Source organism: Orycteropus afer, unplaced genomic scaffold (genome assembly GCF_000298275.1).
Source record: "Orycteropus afer afer isolate SDZICR_OR568_19922 unplaced genomic scaffold, OryAfe1.0 scaffold00035, whole genome shotgun sequence".
Lineage (NCBI taxonomy): Eukaryota > Metazoa > Chordata > Mammalia > Tubulidentata > Orycteropodidae > Orycteropus > Orycteropus afer.
In genome coordinates, this window is record NW_006921622.1 from 3657696 (window position 1) to 3682639 (window position 24944).

The 24944-nt window shown below is 39.1% G+C and overlaps 1 protein-coding gene across 1 annotated transcript in view; it reads left to right on the forward strand.

The window, feature by feature from the left end:
* The window catches only part of SLC39A12 (solute carrier family 39 member 12), a 196148-nt gene extending 186059 nt beyond the window's left edge, over window positions 1-10089 (forward strand). Inside the window, exon 13 of the mRNA XM_007936406.1 lies at window positions 9961-10089. Within this exon, the coding sequence (XP_007934597.1) occupies window positions 9961-10089 (129 nt within the window). The remainder of the gene's footprint in view (window positions 1-9960) is intronic.
* The last annotated feature ends 14855 nt before the right edge of the window (window positions 10090-24944 follow it).

A 24944-nucleotide genomic window follows, 5' to 3' on the forward strand; every position in this document is an offset into this window, starting at 1 on the left:
TTCCCTTCAAGGCTCAGGGGTCCAAGATTATCTTCTGTGTCTGTGTTAATTGGTTTCCCTTTTCTTTGTTGAAGAGCGTCTGTGCAGTCCTTGTGCCTAGTCCGCCATCTTGCTGGCGAGACCCCTACCTTTTGAAACCAAGGCAGCTCATCTTCTGCATTTCTTATCTCTTTAGCTTCTTTCTGGTTCCTTGGCTACTTGGGCTACTGACCTCTCAGGCCTCTTGGGCCAGCCCAGTCTCTGCCCTACTTGTTCAAGTGTTACAAAGCTCTTTAGCTCTACCAATAAGTGCCCAGCGGACCTCACTCTGCCATGAAGCCTCAACCTGAAGACACTCAGCTGTCTTGCTCAGTGGGTCAGGAAGGCTAGCTCCATCAACAAGTGCCCAGAGACATCCCACTCTGCCAGCAAGCCTCCTGCCTGAAAGTGCTCACTCTCTCTCTGTGGGTCACCTCCTGTGCAGTCTTTCATCATTCTCCTGGTTCTGCTGCTGCCATTTCTCCGCCACTGCTTTTTGCTATCTTTGCCATCTCTTATGTTACAGCTCTCCTCATTTCCTTCTGAGCCCTCATCATAATTGTCTTTGATATCGATAAGTCTACCAACAATCTCTTAATGGCAACCTAGGCTTTTACTATTGTTGTTGTTGTTGTTATGTGCCGTGGAGTTGGACCTGATTCATAGCAACCCCTCCTTGGGTTTCTGAGGTGGTATCACTGCGGAAATAGATTGCCCAACCTGCCTTCCAAGGAGTGGCTGGTGCGTTTGAACTGCCAGCCTTCTGGTTAGCAGTCAAGTGCCTTAGGCACTATGCTAACACACCTCCTAGGCTTTTACTATTAGGCACCTTAAAATATTTCCAGCCTCTACTCATTACCCAATTCCACATTTTAATTATCTGTTGTACAGTATAGCACCTGATACTAAATGCTGTCTTAGTTATGTAGTGCTGCTATAATACCAAAAGAGGATGGCTTTAACAAACAGAAATCTATTCTCTCACAGTTTTGGAAGTTAGAAGTTCAAAATTAATTCACCAGCTCTAGAGGAAGGCTTTCTCTGTTGTCTCTGTGGGGAGGTCTTTGTCTTCTTTCAAGCAAAGTGAATAACCAGGTGCACTCTTGAAGTTCTGCACATCGGGAGGATTTCCCTTCAATACTGTCCTTCATGGAGGTCCGAGAAAGAAGCTGCAGTGCTGTTGTCCACTTTTGATTGACACCTGCATATTATGCAGAACCATCTGTAAAGCATGTGTTTTTTCTTCCTTAGTCAACTAATCATAGGGAACGCCTCATGAGGTTGTAGGTTCAGAGTGTGAGAGAGAAGATAATGTGATAGGAGTGGAGACCATGGGCATTCTTCATGTAAATTGTGCCTTCATTTCAGGGATCCTGGGTCCAAATAACATGCTCCTTCCTGGCTCTTCTTTCTTGGTGGTACTGAGATTTCTCCTCCTCTTTTCACTTCTCTCTCCTTTCATCTCTTGTAAGAAAATTCCTCTAACTTCAAGTCAGAGCTGTGACCTGAGTAAAGGTGTTATATCCCACCCTACTCTCCTTATGACTGATTGGCTAATCACGTCAGAGCACATCAAGAAGGATGTCTACATCATTATATAACTGCCAAATTGCATCATTACATTATCATCAAACCACTGAGAATCATGGCCCAGCCAAATTGAGACACATTTTCAGGGGGTCACAATTCAATTCATGACATCTCTCAAAGTTGGAAGGGATGATATCTTTTTAAATTCTTAACTTGGGCTGTAAGACAAATGGAAGTGGACAGAGAAGGCTTTGCTTGGCACCATCTATGTGTGATTTTTCATTCAATGGAGGAGCTTCTCTCATATTTTCATAAAGTTTGTGACAGTGAATGCTAAATTCAGGTTGGTTTGCTCATTAGGGCTAATAGGTTGTTCACAAATCCAACCCATGTAAAGTTTATTGCATGCTTAACCTGGTCACCATTATGAAGATATAGCATATGTATACCCTGGTGTTCTCAATTATCTAGAAGAAAACCAGGAAAATCAAATAATTATTCTGAGTCAGTAACCTCACATCTACATATTTGTGGGAGAGGGTTTCCAAGAGAGCAAGGGTCATACCTTTTGTGGTGGAGGCCTAAAGCAACCAGTTAACTGCCGTGCCACTGCATAGGTTGCAAGAAAGACAGAAAACAAAACAATCAGCTTGTTTTTAGATTCATAAAGTCCAATCTTTCTAATTTACTTATTTTCCAACATACTGTGATTTCATGAATGTGGTATATGCATAGTGCCTAAGGCACTTGACTACTAACCAGAAGGCTGACTGTTCAAACCCCCAGCCACTCCTTGGAATGAAGGTTGGGCGATCTACTTCCATAGCGATACTGATTCAAAAACCCAAGGAGGGGTCACTATGAGTCAGCCCAACTCAATGGCACAACAGTCTATTTTGGAAGCTGATCTTTCTTTTTAGTATGCACAGTTGTAAGCATTATAAAGCCCAAAGCATCAGGGTGGGAGAACCAGCAAGTGGAGATGAATAGGCCTGGGGAGAGCCACAGGGATCCAGGTGAGGAGAGGGAACCCAGGCACACCCAAAGCAGCAGGGTGGGAGAGCAGGAGAAAGGGGAGGAAAAGGCCCAGGAACCGGGACAGAGGAGGAGTCAGTGGCAGGGACCCAGGTAAGTAAGAACTATCTTCTTATTGAAGGTAATTCAAAAACGGTTGCAGCAGTACATTGACAGAGAATTTCCAGAGATACAAGCTGGATGCAGAAGAGGACATGGAACAAGGGATATCATAGCTGCTGTCATATGGATCTTGGCTTAAGGCAAAGCATACCAGAAAGATGTTTACTTGTGCTTTATTGACTATGCAAATGCATTTGATTGTGTGGATCAAGACAAATGATGGATAACATTGAGAAGAATGGGAATTCCTGAACACTTGATTGTACTCATGAGGAACCTGTACCTTGACCAGGAGGCTGTCCTTCAAATGGAACAAGGGGACAATACATGGTTTAAAATCAAGAAGGAAGTGTGTCAGCATTGTATCCTTTTCCCATACTTATTCAATCTATAAGCTGAGCAAATACTCTGAGAAGCTGGACTATATGAAGAAAAACAGGGCATCAGGATTGGAGAAAGAATCATTAACAGCCTGAGATATGCAGACAACACAACTTTGCTTGCTGAAAATGAGGATGACTTGAGGCACTTACTGATGATGATTGAAGCACACAGTCTGCAGTATGGATTACTTCTCGATGTAAAGAAAACAAAAATCCTCACAACTGGACCTATAAGCAACATCACAATAAATGGAGAGAAGACTGAGGTTGTCAAAGAATTCATGTTGCTTTGTTCTACAATCAGTGTCAATGGAAGCAGCAGTCAAGACATTAGACAACGTGTAGCCCTGGGAAGGTCAACCACAAAGGAACTGTTTCAAGTGCTGAGGAGCAAGGATGTCTTCTTGAGGACTAAGGTATGCCTGACACAAGCCATGATATTTCCAATCGCCTCATATGCATGTAAGAGCTGGACAATGAATAAGGAAGACCGAAGAAGAGTTGATGCTTTTGAGTTGTGGTGCTGGCAAAGAATGCTGAAAGTACCATAGACTGTAAAAGAACTAATAGATCTGTCCTGGAGGAAGTGCATCCAAAATGCTCATTGGAAGTGAGAATGGCCAGACTTGGTCTCACCTATTTTGGTCATGTTGTCAGAAGGGACCGACCATTCCCTGGAGAAGGATGTCATGCTTGGTAAGGTGAGGGTCGACAAAAGAAGGGAAGGCCTTCGACGAAATGGATTGACAAGGTGGCTGCGATGATGGGCTCAAGTATAGCAGGGATTATGGAGCTGGTGTAGGATCGGGCAGTGTTTCGCTCTGCTGTACATGGGGTTGCTATGAGTTGGGTCTGACTTGACAGCACCTAAAAACAACAAAAACAAGCATTATAAATAATAGTTTTCATTGAGTTGACTTTGACCCATGGTAACCCAACATGTATCAGAGTAAAACTGTGCTTCATAGTGTTTTCAATGGCTGATTTTTCAGAAGAAGATCACCAGGCTTTTCTTTCAAGGTACATCTGGGTGGAATTTGAACCTCTAACCTTTCAGTTAGCATCTGAATGCATTAGCTGTTTGTACCACCCAGGGACTCCTTATGAACAATACTAAAGGTAAATGTTGAAGTATTTACTGCTAGGTCTTTAGTGATACTAAAAAGAAACCAGGTTCAGATTACAGATGGAAGTGGACAAAGATGTTGCTTGGCAGAAGAGTTTAAAGCTTAGGTGGCTTAAATGAACATCTAGAACAAGATCTTTGTTCTAGAACATACTTTATAGTTCAACCATCTCTGTGACAGATCTTCCTTAGTGTGTAATTATCATGTAGTACAGTGGTGTTGGTAATAGCCATCTACTTTCTTTCCTGATGTATCTTCCTAACATTATCCATGAGAATTCACTTTAAAGCTTCAGTTTGACTAGGAATGCCAATATGGGTAGTGATTCAAGTTTAAAACATCTACTTAATATCATTTTCTAAAATGTTCAGAAATCCTAATTAGCAATTGACCATCATAAGTCTCAATTAGACAATGGAACTACAATCTATGGACAAGTAACTGTCAATATGTGGATGGACTCTGGTGTACCTTAGGGAATTTCTCACCTGCTTTTTCTATTGGAAAAAATAAAGATTGTAGGCTTAAGGACTGCATTTTATATAAACTTTTTTTTTTCCCTTAAAATTACAATTCATTGCCTGTGGTCTTAGTAATCACTGATGTGAGTTGGGGAATTTGCTAAGAATGGACGTAAGAAAGGATGTGATTTTCCTATTCCAAATTTTCTGGCAGAAATCTAAAGGCCATTTCTCTTAGCACGCATCGTTTTTGGCAAGGCTCTTTGCTAACATTTTTTCTCTTTCCCTATCTTTTTATTTCAATGTCAACATACTCTATCCATTATTTCACCCCTTTGAGTCTTAGGATATAAATCAAGGTCAGTAAAACTGTTCAATAATAGAATTTAGGTGCCCTAGAGGAAAAAGCGGGAGCTCTTGTGGCGTAGTACCTAAGACATTTGACTGCTAACCAGAAGCCTGGTGGTTCAAACCCACCAGCCATTCCTTGGCAGGAAGATTGGGCAATCTACTTCCAGAGAGATACTGCCTCAGAAACCCAAGGAGGAATTGCTATGAGTCAGGTTTGGTTTTGGGGTTTTTTGTTTTGTTTTTTTTTTTGAGAGGAAAAAAGAGGTGAAAGATGTGAAAGTCTGCTCACGTAAAGATGGTAACCTTAGAAAGTCTATGGGACAGTTCTACTCTGTCCTCTAGGGACTCTGTAAGTCAGAACTGACTCGATGGTAGTGGGTTTTGGGTTTGGAGAGGAAAAAGAGCTGAAGAAAGATGTGACAGTCTGCTTCCGTAAAGATTTACAGTCTAAAAATTCTGTGGGGCAGTCCTATAAGGTCACACACACACAAAAAAAAGGTCAGTATGAGTTGTTTGAGTTGACTCAGTGGCATCAGGCTGGGTTTTGGTTTTCGATTTAGAGGAAGAAGGGGATTTTTCTTTATTGAAAGCCAGGGGGTAATGGTGGTGCTTAAACTGTTGTTAGGAATTTTTAAAACATGAAAAAAAAAAAAAAAAGGACTTCTAAAATATATCCCTTGAAAATGAATTCATGTTATTGTTGTTGTTGTTATGTGCTATCAAGTCAGACCTGACTCACAGGGACCCCTCCTTGGGTTTCCAAGGTGGTATTACTACAGAAGTAGATTGCCTGACCTTCCTTCTGAGGAGTGGCTGGTGGTTTGAACTGACAGCCTCATGGTTAGTAGTCAAATGCCTTAGGCACTAGGCTACCAGAGCTCCTGTAGATCTTTAATTTCTTTCAAAATTTACTGACTCTGAAGAGGTGAAATTTTTCACCTTCAGAGGATTCCGAGGAGGTGGAATATTGTAATCAGATGTGGTTTGAGCTTTGGTATTTTATATTGTATTTGTATCTTTTGGAAAGACTTTCTGTGGTAATCTCTGGTATTTTGGTATATGTCCAAGAGATATTATGGTTCATATGTTCATCTGTAATCATGCTAAAAAGAGCCAAGTATTGTCTCAGAAACTGGCTTAGCTGGGTTTTCTTTCCAAACAGATTGTATGTAGATATGGAAAGTTCTGATAGGCCCCTCAAATCTAGATTGAAGCTTCTGTATCAGGATATCAAAATGAGCATCTCCTTAAATTTTTTGAAATTTTGATTATTACTGTTCATTTTATAGGTTTTTATGTTAGTCTTTTTTCACAGATTTTTTTAAGTGTACATTGTCTTAAAAACACAAAACCAGTGATGTGATTGATATCTTTTGCATGGTATCTTTATATTGAATTATTTATTTTAATCATATATGTATATGCAGTGATACTTTATGCCTAATTGGACTTTTTTTTTGCATTGGAATTTTCTATTTTTCCTAACTAGGCAGAAATATATTGGTTTTAATAGAGGAGGGAAAATTTTACATAGAGATCTGATCTTTGTATGGACTTCGTGTATTCACTGTAGTTTTGCTGTCAGGTTAGTTCCAACTCATGGCAACCCTGTCTGTTACAGAGCAGAACTGTTCTAAAGGGTTTTCTTGGCCATAATTTTAACAGAAGCAGATCACCAGGCCTTTTCTTCCACAGTAATGCTGGATGGATTTGAACCACCAACCTTTAGATTAGAAGTTGAGTCCAAACTTTCTGCACCACCTAGGGACTTGTATATCCACTACTGTAATGATGTTAGTCCAACATCCACAATGAGCATGACAGCATTATAGGTTATATTTAAGTTTGTATGTGTGGAAAAGGGATAGCATTTGTTCTCAAAGAGCATGTAATTAATGTTATACTCATGAGGGATTAACAGGATACATGCATTGGAGTATCCAAATATTTCTGATTTTCAATAGTTTGTAAGTAATTTTCAATAGTTTATCCCAAGTTAAGACAAGTTCAAATGCAACTGATTTCTTTCTGCCTTAGAAGACTGTATCTCAAACTCTATCTGGAAGATAAAATTATACAATCTCTGGTCATTTAAAATCCTCGAACTTTGATTAACCTTATTTCCAAATATTGGAATAAAACATTGCATAGTTCCTTCTTCTCCCTATTTTTCCAAACAAGATAATTAACTCTCATTTATAAAATGTGGCTGAATTAACATCTTGTCTTACCTCTATTGTTAGCAGGGCTACCTGGCTGTTGTTCATCATTGATAAATTAGTGGAAGTGGTTTCTAGAAAATGTTTTTCTTGGCAAAGTCTTAGAAAAATATTTATGGGTTGTTTATTTAACCCTCATGCATGGATTCTTGTAGAGAAAAATATTTCAGATAAAATATAAATATAGTGGTGAAAATGGTTCTGGTACAATGATAGAACTTGAAATAAATTTTGAAATCAATATTTTAATGAACTTACATTTTAGAAAGCAAATTTTCTAATTTCCATCTTTGCCTCAAACTTCCACTTCAGGTCTCTGTTTGGGGAACATCTGGTCCTTGACAAGGAGAGAGTTAATAACCAAAAGTTTTAGATACAAAAACACAGAGCTAGAATTAGTGTCTTGGGAATTATTATAATATCTCAAGCAGTTTCACTCCTGCCCAAATTCAGAAATGCCACAATTTTTAAACACAATTGTTTGCTGTAGTATTTTTCTTGCTAACCCAAGCTTATGGGCTCGCTGTTTTCTTGCAGTGTCTCACACATCATAAAATTGAATATATGTGTTTATAAGAGCTTCCAGAATGGTAGAGGATCATATACTAAATAAAAAATCATGGAAAAGTTAATCATAAACCCAATGTTAACTATATGAGAAACTTGCTATGATTACATTTAAACATTTATTTAAATTAAAATGTTTCCATTTCCTTTTGCTAACTCATTTTACTACAAGCTTTGAAGCATATGGTTATGTTTTACCTACATTCTATGAATTTACAAAATGGAATTCTTGTAAATTTATAATAATTAATGAATCATATAGGATTTCTCTAAAGTTGCATGGTGAACGTCATGTTTAAACATGGCAAAAACAGAAAACACCAGAAAAGGACTTACTGTGTTTAAGGCCATCTGTCCTGGACAATCTGGGTCCTACTTAGCCCAATGCTGCATGCTAAGGTGTTGGGTAGCAGGTCACCCAATGCTCATTTCACGGAGTTAGCTCATTAAAAGGGAAGAAATATCCATGTCCAGCACACCAAAATGGACCATTTAATATGATCCTATAAAGGCATTTAAAAGTGTGTTAACCTGTCTCCCTGTTGCTGTAAATGTAGCTACGATTCCTATCTGTTGTCATTGAGTAGATGGACTCGTGGTGACCCCAGATATGCCAGAGAAAAATTGTGCTCTGTAAGATTTTCAATGCCTGAATTTTTGGAAAGAGAGCTAGGCTTTTCTTCTGGAGTGCCTCTGGGTAGGCTGAACCCTACCCTTTTTGTCAGCAGTTGAACATGTTAACCATTTGCACCATCCAGGTACTCCATAATTCTGAACTCCTCACATATTTTATATGTTGACGTTTTAGTGCTAGATAAGATAGTTCAGCAGTTCTCAATGGGAGATGATTTTGTCCTGTCCCCTCCCCAGAGCCTTTGGCAATGTTTGAGGACTTTTTTCAGTATGACTGGGAGAGGGTGGTAGGTTAGAGTTGGGAGTGCTGTTAGCATTAGTGAGTAAAGGCCAGAGATGCTAATAAAAATCCCATAGGAGAGCTCCCTGCATCTAAAAATTACCTAGCCAAAATGTTAATAATGTGCAGGCTCAGAAACCCTGGGATAATCTGTTTGCATTAGAGGAGCTAGTTCTCTAATCTGTTGACCTAGAGTCTGTAGTCCAATAGAAATGAAAATGTCCTAGAAGAGGTATATTCATTCTGACCTTTTCTGAGTGAGGGATTTGAAATAAAATAAGATAGAAGCACATTGGGGTACTTCACACAGGTTCTTAAGAGAACATTTTCTTCTATATGGTGATATGGCATTTCACAAACATTGCACTCTCTCTCTGGGAATAAAAAATAGCAATAAGAGATCATGTTTTTATTGTTACAAAGGTCAGCAGGACTTGAGTCATCTCTTTGAAAAGAAGAAAAATGCTTTGTAATAATTCTTGCACTTAGAGACTTCATAAATCTGACAGAACAGACTAGTATAGTACCTTCCATATATGTATCGGGGCTCTGGTAGCATAGTGCCTAAGGCATCTGACTGCTAACCAGAAGGCTGGCGGTTCAAACCTACTAGCCACTCCTCGGAAGGAAGGTTGGGCAAACAGCTTCAGTAGTGATACCACTTCCAAAACCCAAGGAGGGGTCGCTATGAGTTGGGTCTGACTCAACGGCACATAACAACAACAGCAACATATATTTATCAATTCCACATTTAAACATTTGCTGGAAACAAGACTATGGGTTTGCTTTTCTGTTGATAACCATGTCTTTTAAAGCCTTCTAGCAACATAGGAGCTCTGGTAGCATAGTGGCTAAGACACTTGCCTGCTAACCAGACGGCTGGCGGTTCAAACCCACCAGCCACTCCTCGGAAGGAAGGTTGGGCAATCCTACTTCCGTAGTGATAACTGCCTTGGAAACCCAAGGAGGGGTCGCTATGAGTCGGGGCCGACTCGACGGCACATAACAACAACAACAACAACAGCAACATATTAGGCTCTTTAACTATCTTCTTGAAAAGTACAATCAAATTGCTTAATTTAACTTATACTTTAAAATTATGCTAAGAGTAGGTTTTAAGAATTTTGTAACTGTTTTTGGAATTTTAAAGGTTACTAAGTTCCGAACAACAGAATATCTCATGTTTTCCCACCAAACTTTTTCCCAGCAGTGAATATATCTGGATCTTATTCTGGTTTTTCATTCTTTTTTTAGCTTCCTGAAATGACTCATGTTCAAACACAGCGACCCTGGTTGATGTTTCTCCTGCAGAACCTCGGATTGATCTTAGGTTGGCTTTCTCTCTTACTGTTGGCTTTATATGAACAAAATATTAAAATATAAAGACTTTGTAAGGATTCTCAAAGTTCTTCTAAAATAAACTTATATGGTCTCACCTATTTCTTTTTCTGTACTATATAGCAATTAGTAAGTTAAGTATTTTTTATCTTAGGTAACGAATGTGCATTTTAGTTCATTAACTTATTAATTTTATAATAGAATTTTGGTTTTGTAAATATTTAAAGATGAGAGTGTCCAAATCGAAACTTTGTTTTTAGTTTCTGACATTGTGATAGAAATCATACTGTTTTCAATAATTAGTAAATATTGAACTAATTCTAGTAAGCTTTCAAAAACACATTGCTTCGCTGATCAAGAATGTTTGTACTATTTGAAGTAGATGGATCCCTAAAGGGATAAAATCTGCTGCAAATACTATGAAGCAATAATACTTTTTTTTTCTGTGAAATTATAAGCCATAAGCAAACTAAATTATAAAAATCAAAAATGCAATAAAGTCTCTTTTTAATGTAATGGTTGATAATTATCTTCTGTTGCTGAATGTTAGTTTCTGAATCGTCTCTCCCCAAGCCAATATAGTAGACTTCACCTGGAAACATTACCCATTGGCTCTGAAGTGCTCATGAATAAGCAATCTTGGAAAAGCCTAAACGATAAATACGTCACCATTTTTCTATATAATCACCAAATGTAATCTCTTCCAGGCAAAGGGGGCTGGAAACCAAAATAAAGTTCAGAATTTTGAAAAATAACAAAACTTGAGGCAGATAGTAGAGTAATGCTTAAACTCTTATATCTAACAGAATACGTTTATGAGAATAATCTGACAAGTCAAATATCTTTTATATTATTTCTGAGGAAACACAGAACCCTCAGTGGTATTTCAGTAGCTAAATTAATGAAATGAACAAGCAATATTACCTGCCCTTTGATTTCAAAATTAGGTGATTTCATCTTCAGTTGTTTTCAGAGCTTGATTTAAAGGGATATGTCAGTATATGGCTGGAGTTCCCAAGCTTTGGTGGATATCAGAATCAACTGGAGGATTTGTTAAAATCAATTACTGAGCCCATTTCCTAGAGTTTCTGGTTCTGTGATTCTAAGGTAGGGTCTGAGACTGATTTCTAGTGGGTCCCACGTGCTGCTTTGTGGCTGCTGGTGCAACTGCCATTTTGAGCATCACTGATGTTGTAGAACAGGCACCTTTGGCTTCAAAAGTGAGTAGGCACACAACTGTGTTGCTGAAAAGTCGAGTCCTTTTCATCACGTTGGTTAACACTTCTGCAAACCTCATGATGGTTACAGTTTTCTAGACGTGATTTCCTGGGTTGCAACCCCTTCTGTTTGCCCTCTTTCCTTGCAGCATAGGATCAGTTCCAGGAACTCTGGATGAGGAACCAGCACATAGTACTTTTATTCATACTCACCTTGAAGGGTAAGCATAACTGACACTTAGAGCTTTGCCCTTACTTTGTTAGAGAATAATGTATAACTGAACAGAAACCCCTTTGTGAAAGTGAACATAGGGTGGAGGTCACACACAAGAAAACCTGGCACCATCTGTGTTTGGGTTTCTATGATCAGGTTCTGATTTTGACATTAAGCTTTAATTTAAGCCAATTTAATTAGAAAAGATCTGATGGATGATTTTGTTCCAAGTTCAAGTTTGGAGTATTTTGAGGCTGCTTAAATTTCACATTTTTGGTGTGGGCTACAGCATAAACTTTCAAGTTAGAGTGAGTTTAATTTGACACTATGATGAGGTTGGGCATTCCTAGATGGTGTAAACCATTAAGCTTTTGGTTGCTAACCAAAAGTTTGCAGGTTCTAGTGAACCTCCTGGTGATGTACCTCCAAAGGATCAGCAATTGAAAACACTCTGGAGCACAGTTCTACCCTGACTCATGGAATTGCATGAGTCAGAATTGACTTGACAACTTGTTTGAGTTTTGTTTTTTTTTAATGGTGAAATTGGGAGTGGAATCCAAAGGGGCTTGACAAGAGAAAGCCTAAAGTTGAAAGGCTTTAAAGGAATATCATCAGTGAATATATTTCAGATCTTTGTCCAACGTCCCTGACTGTAAACTGAGATTTGGTCATCTAGAGGTCATCTGCAGGGGTCATCGCAAGGCTAGTGAGATGGAGTTGCTTCAGAAGACACTGTTCTAGGCCCACCGTTCTTTCCCTGGTCTATGTTAAACACTGGCTCTTTTTGAATCCACATCAGTTTCCAGACCTATAGCTTGAAATGGATCTCTAGGCACAAGCAATCTTAGAATGATTAGAATTTTTCTTCACTTCAAAATTGAGTGGTAATTATAAAAATATTATGACAATCATTTCCATTCTAAATATGGACAGACCCTAAATATGGGATGGGTGAACACCGTCATCCCTTCTAAGTTGTTAAAGTTATGTCTTACTCACTGAGACTTTGGGTAAATGATGTTCTCCTTAAAACCATATTTCTCAATCATGTTAATATTGCTGTTTACTATTGCCTAAATTTAGGATTCCACTGTATTTCTACTGCATGATGGATTTGCTTTTTAGCAAGTGAACTAGAAATAATCCTGGAGAAAAATCAAAGAGGAAATTGCACAGAAATCTGATTTGAACATCCATCATCCACTGACAGAGTCATCTTTAGGGAAAGGGGAATTGGCACCATCTTTCTGTGATGCCAAGTGCAGGGCCTGGGAAGATGGTTCAATAGGACCAGGCTTATATGAAGGTATCCATAAGTTAGGTGGGAGCTCTGGTGGCCTAGTGCCTAAGGCATTTGACTGCTAACCAGAAGGCTGGCGTTTCAAATCCAACAGCCACTCCTTGGAAGGAAAGTTGGGCAATCTATTTCTGTAGTGCCACCACCTCAGAAACCCAAGGACGGTCACTATGAGTCAGGTCCGACTCCATGGCACATAACAACAACAACAAGAAGTTAGGTACTAGTACCATACTAGTAGTGTAACCTAGGCTTTGGAGTTGAGACTATGAGGCATACCTCTCTGTATACTGTGTGTTAGCAACTTCCTCTTCAGTGAGGCCGTGGCAGGTGCAGATGGTTATCCCGTTCTCCTAAAGAAAGGTTGGAGGTTTGAGTCCACCCAGAGGCTCCTTGGAAGAAAGGTCTGGTGATCTAAAAACAATCAACCCTTGCAAACCATATGGAGCCCAATTTTATTCTGACACAGGGGGTTACCATGATTTGGAATTGACTGGAGGGCAACTGTTTTTTCCTTTTCAAAGCTGGAAGGGAAGGGCTCAGTCATGAGGCTGCTTGCTAATCACTAGATAAGCCCAGTAATCAGATTAGGGCTCTAGGAAGGTGATTAAGAATTTCAGCTTCAAATTGGAATCTTGGTTCAAATTTCAGGCATGCCACTTAATAGCTCTGTAACTTCTTTGAACATCCATTTCTTCTTCTGTAAAATGGTGCTAAAAATAGAACCTACTTCACAGAGTTGTACTAAGGTCAAAATGAGATACTACTCATGAAGTACTTGGCACAGTGTCTCGAACATATTAATGATTCAATAAATGTTAAATCATCATTATCATCACTGCTATGTTCTTCCTTCATCACAGTTTGACAAGTTACTTTAAGTTACTTTCCTAGGTATCAGGGAAGTGTCTTTTCTTGGTGGAGAATGGATCTATCTATATCTATATCTCTATATCTATATCTAGATATGTTGTTGTTATGTGCCATCGAATCGGACCCGACTCATAGCAACCCCTCCTTGGGTTTCTGAGGCAGTATCACTATGGAAGTAGATTGCCCCATCTTCCTTCCAAGGAGTGGCTGGTGGGTTTGAACTGCCAGCCTTCTGGTTAGCAATCAAGTGCCTTAGGCACTATGCTACCAGAGCTCCCATCTAAATATAGAGATATGGATATATATAGTTATATAAATATACATAGATATATAGGTATATATAGTGATGAAAGCATTTGCTGCTAACTAGAAGGTCAGTGATTCAAACCCACCACCAGCTGTTCCGAGGGAGGAAGATAAGGCACTTTACTTCCACGAAGATTTACAGCCTTCAAAACCCGAGGGGGGTCACTGTGAATCAGAATCAACTCGATGGCAGTGGGTTTGGTTTTGGATATACATACATACATACATACATATACATATACATATACATATACATATACATCTCCTTTCATAAAAGCTTCCAAATCAGCTCCTGCCAATCCTTCAAATTGTCCTTAATGTTCATTTCAGTAAGGACAATCACCACCAAAGCCAAGAGATCGGGCCTCTCTTGTTTACCCCACTCTACTCGTTCTTCCCTGGAAAGCTTTATCCATGGATCACAATACTTACACTTGGTGTGTGCCACTCTCTCTTATTCTTTACCTCTCATAGTATGTGAAAACCTATTATGTTCCATTCCAGTACTGCTTCCAGGGATGAATAATGCAACCTGATGGAAAAGAACCTGTCTGAGCCCATGATTATTGTCACAACTTGATTTCAACACAAGGAATAACAAATAACTATACATACTCCCCCCTGTCATCGAGCACCTGCTGAGAGAACGAACCTAGCTTTGTGAAGGGTATAGCCTTATCAGGGCAGACAGAGACTTGGCTCATTGGATCATTATCCATAATGATCACATTGAGTGATATCTTTAGATTTCCTCCACATCTAACATTTTGTTATTTTCTTATTTTATTGGTCACAGCTCAAGATGATTAAAACAATGTGATGTGTCTATTGAAAACTTTATACAAACTCAGGCTGAATTAATAGTAAGGATGTTCTTAATCTCTGAAGGAGCTGTGGTCCAGAAGCTCACCAGCCTATTTATTAATCATTTGGAGTTTTATTTGCATCACCCTAAAAAAAAAGTTTAAGGAGCTCTGATAGCGTAGTGCCTAAGGCACTTGACTGCTAACCAGAAGGCTGGCGGTTCAAACCCACCAACCACTCCTCGGAAGGAAGATGGGGCAATCTACTTCCGTAGTGATACTGCCTCGGAAACCCAAGGGGGGATCTCTATGAGTTGGGTCTGACTTGACGGCACATAACAACAACAACAAAAAAAAATGTCTGAGGAAATACCTGGTCACCAGGCCAGCCTGGAGGAGATGGGAGACTGTTGTTGCTACTAAGTCACCCAGATCAGCTATCACAAAAAAGAAAGATACTAAAATGGAATAGATACCAGAATTACTTAAATATTGTTCTAATCAAGAGAGAGAGGAATTCTAAAACACTCTCTGTTGGCTAGATCATATCTCAGATTCTGAGTTCAATACTGGAAGAAATACTTGGAGACAGTTCATGGAAGTGAAAAAAAAATTTTTTTTTAAGAAGTAAGGGGCATATCTAGAAGTTATCCCTTAATAATCATCACAATAGCTGTTATTTATTGAACCTCAATATGCAAGACACTTGTTAAATGCTTTACATATGTCATTAACTTTGTTATTTAAGCCCTCTATCAATCTATTTTAGAGTCCCTGAGTGATGCAAATAGTTAACATGCTTGGCTGCTAACCAAAAGTTTGAAGGTTCAAGTCCATCCAGAGGTGCTTCAGAAGAAAGGCCTTGTGATCTACTTCTGAAAAACAAGCCATTGAAAACCCTATGGGCTTTCTCTGACAACACATGAGTTGCCATGAGTTGGACTTGACCTGATGGCAACTGCTTTGGATCAACCTATTTTACAGATGAGCAACTTGAGTCAGAATGTTCAATGAACTAATTCAGGATCATACAGCCAATGAATGGTAGAGACAGTGTGATTTTTTGGCTCCAGACCTTTTCCATTACATCACACTGTCTCAGATAATAGTTAAAGGAACTGGAAAAGCATAGCCCAAAAAGGAAACTGAAGCACTATACAAGAATGACCTTTCAAGAAATCTACTTCCAAGCATGGGACAGACTGCTTGGGATGGGATGATATCACAATTGCAACGGTTTATTACTAAAGAGAGCTTGATCTACGTGGCTTCTAAGACCTCCACCAAATTGGGAGAGTTGCTGCTTGTGTAAAGGCATTTTGTTGGAAGGAGTAGAGGATGAAAATATGTTTATGTTGTAAAGACTCAAACTTTGCGCTACATACAATTCAGGAAATGGAGACACTTTCTCATCTAATTTTGGAGCTGGTTTGGGTTTGCCAACTATAGCTGGTTGATATCTGTTCAAACATCAAGGTCACTGACTGTCATAGCACTTAACAAAATTTTGAAGTTAACTCTTTTCTTGTCTATCTTTTTCGTTAGGTTTTTAGCTCTTTTATAGTAAAATTCTCTTACTCATTTTTATAATCTTAGTATCTGGAGTACTGCCCAGAAGATGCTAAATAAAAATTTGTTGAATGAACTATCTAAAGAACAAATCAGATCATATCTCTTGAAATCAGTCAGGGTTTTCTAGAAGAATGGAACCAATAGGAGAGAGAGAGAGAAATTTATTTTAAGAAATTGGCCCTTGTGATTATTGTTGTTGTTGTTGTTATGTGCCGTCGAGTCAAACCCGACTCATAGCGACCCCTCCTTGGGTTTCCGAGGCAATATCACTACGGAAGTAGGATTGCCCAACCTTTCTTCCGAGGAGTGGCTGGTGGGTTTGAACCGCCAGCCGTCTGGTTAGCAGGCAAGTGTGATTATAGGAGCTGACAAGTCCAAAATCTGTAAGTCAGGCAGCAGGCTGAAAACTCCAGCAATCCCGAGTCCAAAATCCATAGGCCAGGAGGCTGTAAACTCTAGCAGAATATCTGGGTTATAGTCTTGAGGCAGAATTCATCCACCTCAAGAAACCCTGGTTTTTGTTTTTAAGGTCTTCAACTGATTCAGTCAGGCCTACTCACTTTACCAGGGGTAATATACTTTACCAGAATCAGTCAGCTGATTGTAAATATTAAACACAACTGTGTGTCATAGCCTGGTTAAGTTGACAGATAAAATTAACCATTACAATTCACTTATTCAAAATATTTCAATCTATTGCCTTAAAAAAAAAGACTCCATAATTTGTCCCTTTTCCACTTCTCTTGTTTCATCTCCATTCCATTCTTTCTTTGGAGTATATTGTGCTCTAACCAAATTAGACGGCTTGCATGTTTTCCTTGCACATGTGCTGTTTCTCACCTCTGTGTATTTGCTGAGGTGATTCCCTCTGAGCTGTCTCAGGGCTATCTGTCTCCAGAAGTTCTTCCCTATCTCTCTTTGGGATCACCAAACACAGTGGGATCAAGTCACCATCTTCTATGCTCTGTATTATATCACTGGTTAGGTGGTCTTGTTTCCCACCAGATTGCAGTCTTCTTGAGGACAGATGGTATGTTATCTTCATCTCGCTATTCTCAAAACCATCATTTTTACTCGGCCCATAGAAGGTAGTCAGTAAATATTTGATGAATGACTGAATACATCAAAGTGCTTTGACAATTGATATTCAAAGTTATCCCCTCACAGATAACCAGATACTATGGGAGAGAGATCCAATAGATCTACTGTCTCAGGACCACAGTGCTGGGGGGCACCAGACTCAATTGACACCAAAAAATACATAAAAGCCTGTTCCACATCCTACATTGGTGAGTAGTGACTGGGGTCTTAAAAGCTTTAAGTGGCCATCTAAGATGAAGCTAACGGTCTCCTAGCATTGGAAGTGAAGAAGAGTGCAAAAAAAAAAAAAAAAACAAGGGCATTTGGAAGCAATCAGCCCTAGGACACAATGGCCCTTGACAACAGAAGAACTATATGATGCCCGGCTACCAATGCCAACCACTCAGGAAAAGATCAAATCTGGAGATCCTGGATAGAGTCGGAGGGAAAACATGGAACAAACTCCAAAAACTCAATAATGACCAGAATTACTGGTTAGATGAAATCTGGTGAGACCCCCAATACTATGGCCCCAGAATACATCCTGCACCTGGAATAAAATGCACCCCCAGGGGCTGGATCTCAGCCCAATAGTTAACAAGATGTACGAGTAGACCACTCAACCCAAGATGACACACCCACATACTCTATGGTAATATATCCCTTAGAACAATAGCCCACGAGGCACCAGAGGACCAACGTTCAAATTGAGGAAATGCAGGACAAACAGGATTACATAAATATGAGGGACACAGGGGAAAGGTTACAGGGTAGGGAGGGGAGGAGATTGAGTTAGGGTTGGACATGGTAAATGGGGAGTGAAACTAAACGTAGGCATAATGTTGAATGTAAAGCAAGCTCTTAAAAAAAAAAAGGCATTCAACCAATATGAGTATTGTTTCAATAAGAATTTACATTCTTTCCAAGTCTAGCTGAAAATAAATTGCAGACTGCAAAGATGCTCTCAATTGCTCTGTCTTTGCAAATATGAAGCAGATCTCATTTGCCTAAGTGACAGTGAAAAGATTAAATGAAGGAAATGATAGAAACTGTCATTATTTGCTTCAAGCAAACTAATTATTTTATGGATCCATAGGTCCTATTTGAATAGCAGAGATGTACCTAGAGACATAGTATTGTTTTATAGAGCTATTACTGTTTCAATCTGTAACTAATGCTAATATGATTTCTGGTAGAGTCCTGAAAATCCTATGGTTACAAAGAGGTGCTTCCTAGAAGTTTTTTCAAGAAAGGATATGTAATTGTCTTTTCATTGTTTTAATGCAGGCCTTTCAGGGAACAGATGATTAAGATTATCCTTTAACTTCTTTTCCTGGCCTGCAATTTACAGGTAGAAGGTTGGGCAATCTAATTCCATAGTGATAGTGCCTCGGCAACCCAAGCAGGGGTTGCTGTGAGTCAGGTCCGACTCGACGGCACATAACAACAACAACAACTCTGACTTACCAACAGGTTATTTCTGACAACTCTGTCATATGTCATTCCTGGCATAACTTGAATACTTGCATTTTTTTTTTAGCTTTCATTATTGCCTTTTATTATCAGAACATTTATAAATCCAATCATTATCTTTGGAGGTTAGCATGAGAATGATAACATCAGCAACTTACATATTGCAACATTATATGTAGTACATAATACTAATGATAAGATGAAAAAAAGGGATGGTTGTAAGCATGGTTTGTTGTAACTCGAATACATCATAACTCGGGGACTATATAAATGTACATAAAAATATAACACACTCTCTCTCTCTCTCTCTCCCTCTCTCTCTCTCTCTCCCTCTCTCTCTCTCTCTCCCTCTCTCTCTCTTTCTCTCTCTCTATATATATATAACCAAAAACCAATCTCATTGCCACTGAGTCCATTCATAGGGACCTCCTTTGCGTTTCCAAGGCGGTAAATCTTTACAGAAGTAGATTGCCCAGTCTTACAGTCTTCCTTCTGCAGAGTGAGTTTGAACCACTAACTTTCTGGTTAGCAGTCCATGCCTTAGGCACTATGACACACACACACACACACACACACACACACACATATGGGAGCTCTGGTGGCGTACTGCCTAAGGCATGTGACTGCTAACCAGAGGCTGGCAGATCTGACTCGATGGCAGTGAGTTTGGTTTTATGTATGTGTACATATATATATGTATATATATACATATATATATTAAAAATATACACATACACACATATGTATACACACACATATACACACATACACATATATATGGAACTCTAGTGGTGTTGTGTCTAAGGCATGTGGCTGCTAATAAGAAGACTGGCAGTTCAAATTCACCAGCCACTCCTTGGAAGGAAGGTTGGGCAATCTACTTCTGTAGAGATACCACTTTGGAAACCCAAGGAGGGGTTGCTATGAGTCGGATCCAACTCGACGACAGTAAGTTTGGTTTGGTTTCCTAGTTCTCATTATAGTTACTTCTGTTAATATATTCTTATAACCTTGATTACAAAAAAATGTCATTGTTGTTAGGTACTGTAGAGTTGATTCTGATTCATGGCAACCCCGCATGACAGAGTGTAAATTTAAATTGAGTTCAAGTACTTTCTATATTTTAAGGAGCTCTGGTGGCACTGTGGTTAAGGCATTGAGCTGCTAACCAAAAAGTTGGCAGTTCGAACGCACCAGCTGCTCTGTGGGAGAAAAATGAAGCAATCTGCTTCCAAAAAGATTTACAGCCTTGGAAATCCTTTTAGAGGTTGCTATGAGTTGGAATTAACTTAATGGCAGTAGGTTTTGTTTTTATACATTTTAGGTACCATTTTATAAATAACATTTGTATTATCTCATTTAATCCTCACAATAACCATCACTTCCTACTTCATAGTGTCATTATGAGGATAGATGAGTAAATATATTTAAGGACTTAGACTATTTTCTGGCACATAGTAAAATGCTTGTTATACTTATTAAAATTAAAAACATACATGCTGTTGTTTCCTTCATCTATCAGATGGAGAAACTGAGTCACATGTGGCCAAAATTGCATAGCTAGAAAGAGGTGAGGGTAGGACCCAAACCCTGGCAGGCTGACTTCTGTGTCCCTTGTATTTAAATTCCTTGTCAAGCTGTCCTGGTATTTCCAACAGTGTAGAAGCTCGCGCCTCATGAAGGAAGTGAGAAGCAAGACTCACCTGCTCACTTGTCCTGTAGGTTACCTCTTTCCCTCATTTTCTTAGAGAATTATTTCTTCCAATCACCTAATGTCCAGTTTTTCTTTCCTCATCTGCTTGGGTGGTCTTCTGTTTCCACAGACACCAACTCAACCACAGAAGCTCTCTGTCTTCTTTATGACCACATAGAGGCTTTTAGAAACCATCATTTCTCTCCAGAGATTTGCAGCTTAAAATATCCTACACACACATACTGCATATTGCAGGTTAGCCTAATCAGAAATATCCCTTCTTCTTTCTCCTTTCTGTGTGTTTCCTGGCATGGTCCTAATTCCTACTTTTTTTGAAATGTGTGTATCATTTCCCTAGCATCCTAGGAAAAACATTGCTGAAAACGTGCATTTGTGTTACATAATTACACAGGAGATGTGTAGGGACGTCTGTTACCTTTTAGCTGCTTGCCTTCCACAAGCCCGGATGGTGTGACGGGATGCACATTTGTCGTTAATACAGTTGTTTATGTTTTCTTCTGGGTAATCTGTATTTTGTGTTTTTGCACAAAAAGCTTCATTTGTATTCCAAGCCTGTTATTTTGATCTGTATGATAAGAAAATCTCTATCATTTGAATTCACAACATGAGGGGCCTGGTTTGCTTTTCAAGTAAGATAAGTTCTTAAACACAAGTGAGAGGAAAAACATATTGCACATCCCTTGGGGACTATTTAAAATGTAAACTATAAATATTTCCCCTTTGAATGTACTTAACTTAGCAAGCCTGGATCTGGTTTGTGTCCTTTCAGTCATCACACTGACACTGTGTTTGCTATTCCTTCATTTAGCTGAGTCAAAATGAGTTGGAGAAGCGAAAATCAACACTTCAGCCTTTTCTGCCAAGCAGAGCAAACGAAGGTTGCCAAGTCTCTCTTGATCACATAATGCCTTTCAGATAAGTTCAAAGATTCAGTAGGCCCTGCCTCATGTTAGTGTTTTATGGTGACAGATATGCTGGCTCAGAGTCTCCTGTTGCACTGATCCTGTTGTGAGGAACAGCTGACAGGAATGCCAGCCAGCTAGGGTGCAACGCTCACCTTAAAGGCAGCTGACCTGGGACCTTGGCAGTCTTTATTTTATTAACATCAACTAACACTCTCCCAACACACACATACACACACACTCAAAGACACATTCTTTTTCACCTTTCCCCTAACCGAGACCTTCAAAAGAATTCTGAATGCAAAGGAAAGACCAAAAAAGAGGTAACATGCTTCCTTCAGGCATCCTCCTTCTTCACCAAGCTTAATTACTGTACTTCAAGTATGACTGAGTGTGCAATCTTGTCTCATGCTTCTCGGTTTTTAGAAACCAATGTGTTCCTTCCTCCTGCCCCATAATTTTGAACTCAGAGCACATGCATGTCAGGGGAGCAGGGGAGAGGTTTCTCTGATGCCATTCTGTGGGTGAGATGTCAGGTCATGATGTTAGATACAGAGCTGATGAGATTTTCTGTGTGTTCTTTTTGCATGTCTCCTTTTGTTGTGAGAAAAATTAAATAATAAAGAAATTTCATTTGGTAAAACAGAACTGTGCCTTTGTTAAGACAGGGGATACTTAGGACTCCTTAGGAAGTATAATGTGTCAGTTAGTCACTGAAAGTCCTATCTATGGAGTGCAGTTCTACTTTGACATGTATGAGGTCACCATTAGTTGAAGCTGATGCGATGGCAACTGGTAGTAATTGGAGATGGTACAAGGAAGCGATAGTGCCTAAGGCATTTGACTGCTAACCAGAAGGCTGGCGATTCAAACCCACCTGCCACTCTTCAGGAGGAAGACTGGGTGATCTGCTTCCATAGAGATGCTGCTTCGGAAACCCAAGGAGGGATCGCTATGAGTCAGAACTGACTCAGTGTCATTGAGTTTGTTTGTTTTTATAAAGAAGCCATAGTAGAAAATTTTATTTATTTCCCTTCCTCTTTTTCTCAGTTCCCCCCTCATTTTGGATCAGCAAGAGAAGAGACTTAGCGGGAGTCTCACCCCATTCCCAGCCATACCCTATGTTACAGTTCAGCCAAACACAGACATTTCCTGCCTTTTTCCTCCTCTGGGATTTCTGTGGAACCTTTCAGATCTAAGATTCTGTGGCTTATTTTTTCTCTGTACTGCCTTCATTTTCCCTTGTATCTTTCCATTAAAAAAAAAAAAAAAAAAGATATCTACTACTACTACTAGAGATTGTGATATATCCATGGTTTACCTATGGGAAAGATATCCTGAGTCTAAGGTAGCAGAAGTAGATAAAATCAGGAAACTGAACACCTTTGTATAAGGCTGAAGGGCTTCAGTGCCTTGTCAACCTCAACAGCCATTATTTGTGGCCTTGGGCCATCATTAACTCCAGGCTCCTGCCTAACTGGGGTGTCTCTGGATCCCACAGTCCTCATGTGTAAAATAAAGTGACTGAGCTTGCTTCTTGCCAAGATGTTTTATAACTCTAAATCCCTTTTATGATTCTGCTTTATATACCTGCAGAAGTTAGTTGCAGCACCTGTAATAAGTCCCTAAAGTAAAGGAAGTAGAACTTCAAGGGATGAAGCTCAAAGGCTCTACAATGAATGCCCTTGGTGCTGCTTAGCTCATAAATAAAACAAAACTAAACAAGTAAAATATTTCACTATTGATGAGGACGACTCCCTTTGGCCTCTTCTTTACATTCAATTATACCAAAAAAAAAAAAAAAATTGCAAAAAGTTTGAAAAATGTGTTTCACAAAATCATCTATAACTAAATAATTCTAATATTATAAAAATCAATATTTTGTTTTTCTGCTTCAGAGTTATCTCAGCTGTATGATTTTTACAAAGTTGGAAGACATTTACTCAATGCTTTTTTTAGCTGACATTTGATCATGAACATTTTTCAGATTTTTATTGTCCATAGTCATCCTCTTAATATTTATGAAATAGCTCATCAAATAATACAGTATTGGATTTCTTCCAAGTTTTTGCTGTTATAAATAGTGCTACAATGAACATCATCATACAAGTGGATCTGTCCTTTGAAATTTCTAATTCCCTGGGAATTAGTTACTCAAAAACTGATTTTTTTGACTAGCATACAGCTAGCCTGACAAATCTCCAGTGTATATATTTCAGATAACTTTGCAGTATAATAAGATCAGAAGCTCTGAGGTCAGATAGCCACTTCCTAACTGTGTAACTGTGGACAATCTACCTAAAGAATAGTTTCTTTAGCTGTAAAACAGAATAATGACAAAGATTAAATGTGACAATATGTATGAACACACATGACATAGAGTTTGACATATAGATGGTACTTAAATTAGTTTGTTTCTCTGCTTTCTCCTATTCCAAGCAAATATCATTTATGGTATTTCCTATATTATTAATTGAAACTTGAGCAAAAATGGGAGCTCTGGTGATGTAGTGCCTAAGGCATTTGACTGCTAACCCGAGGGCTGGCAGTTCAGACCCACAACCACTCCTCAGCAATCTACTTCCCTAGAGATACTGCCTTGGAAACCCAAGGAGGATCGCTGTGAGTCAGAAACTACTCAACAGCAGTGAGTTTGGTTGTTTTGGTTTTGGGGCAAAGATTATGACTAAAACTCTGTACTTTATCTTGCCAATATTATACTGGTTTATAATGTTAGCCAGGTTCAACAAGTATGTATTAAACTTCCATTTTGTAAAGGCACTGTGACTTTTACTGCATAGAGTGTGTAAAAAGTATGATCCTGGTTCTCAAGGAATTTGCCATTTGTGGGGGGACATAAAGCAAACATGCTGATAGCTACATCTGAAAGTTTTGCTGAATTGACAGATGAGGAGTATGGATTGTACTGGGGGTCCAGAGGAAAAATAGGCAACTTCCACCTGGGAGACTCAGTTATATTTCAGCTCCTTTAAATGCACCAACCCACCTGGCATGAAGCCTATTCTTTGGCCCTTGTGCCTTACATATTCTATCTTCTGGTTTCTCTAGTTTGTTTTATGTTGTACATTCATTCTTGATCTCTACCTATTCTCTTGAATTCAATATCCAGTTTTAAACCCATATGTACCCTTATTTTCCTTCAGGACATGGCATCTCTGTCCCCTGACTCCACATACTGTATGGATACAGAATTTTCTCCTGTACTTTGCCCCAGCTCTAGAACTTCTTCCTGCCTGTCTAAATCCTGATTCATCCCTGACCGACAGAGTATTCAGGAAAGGCTTTTTGGTAGAGGAGGGATCTGACCTATTTCTTTAAGAGTAGATGGTATTTCAATACCATTTGACCCAGCCATCCCATTACTAGGTATATACCCTAAAGAAGTGAGAGCCATAACAAGAACAGATATATGCACACCCATGTTCATC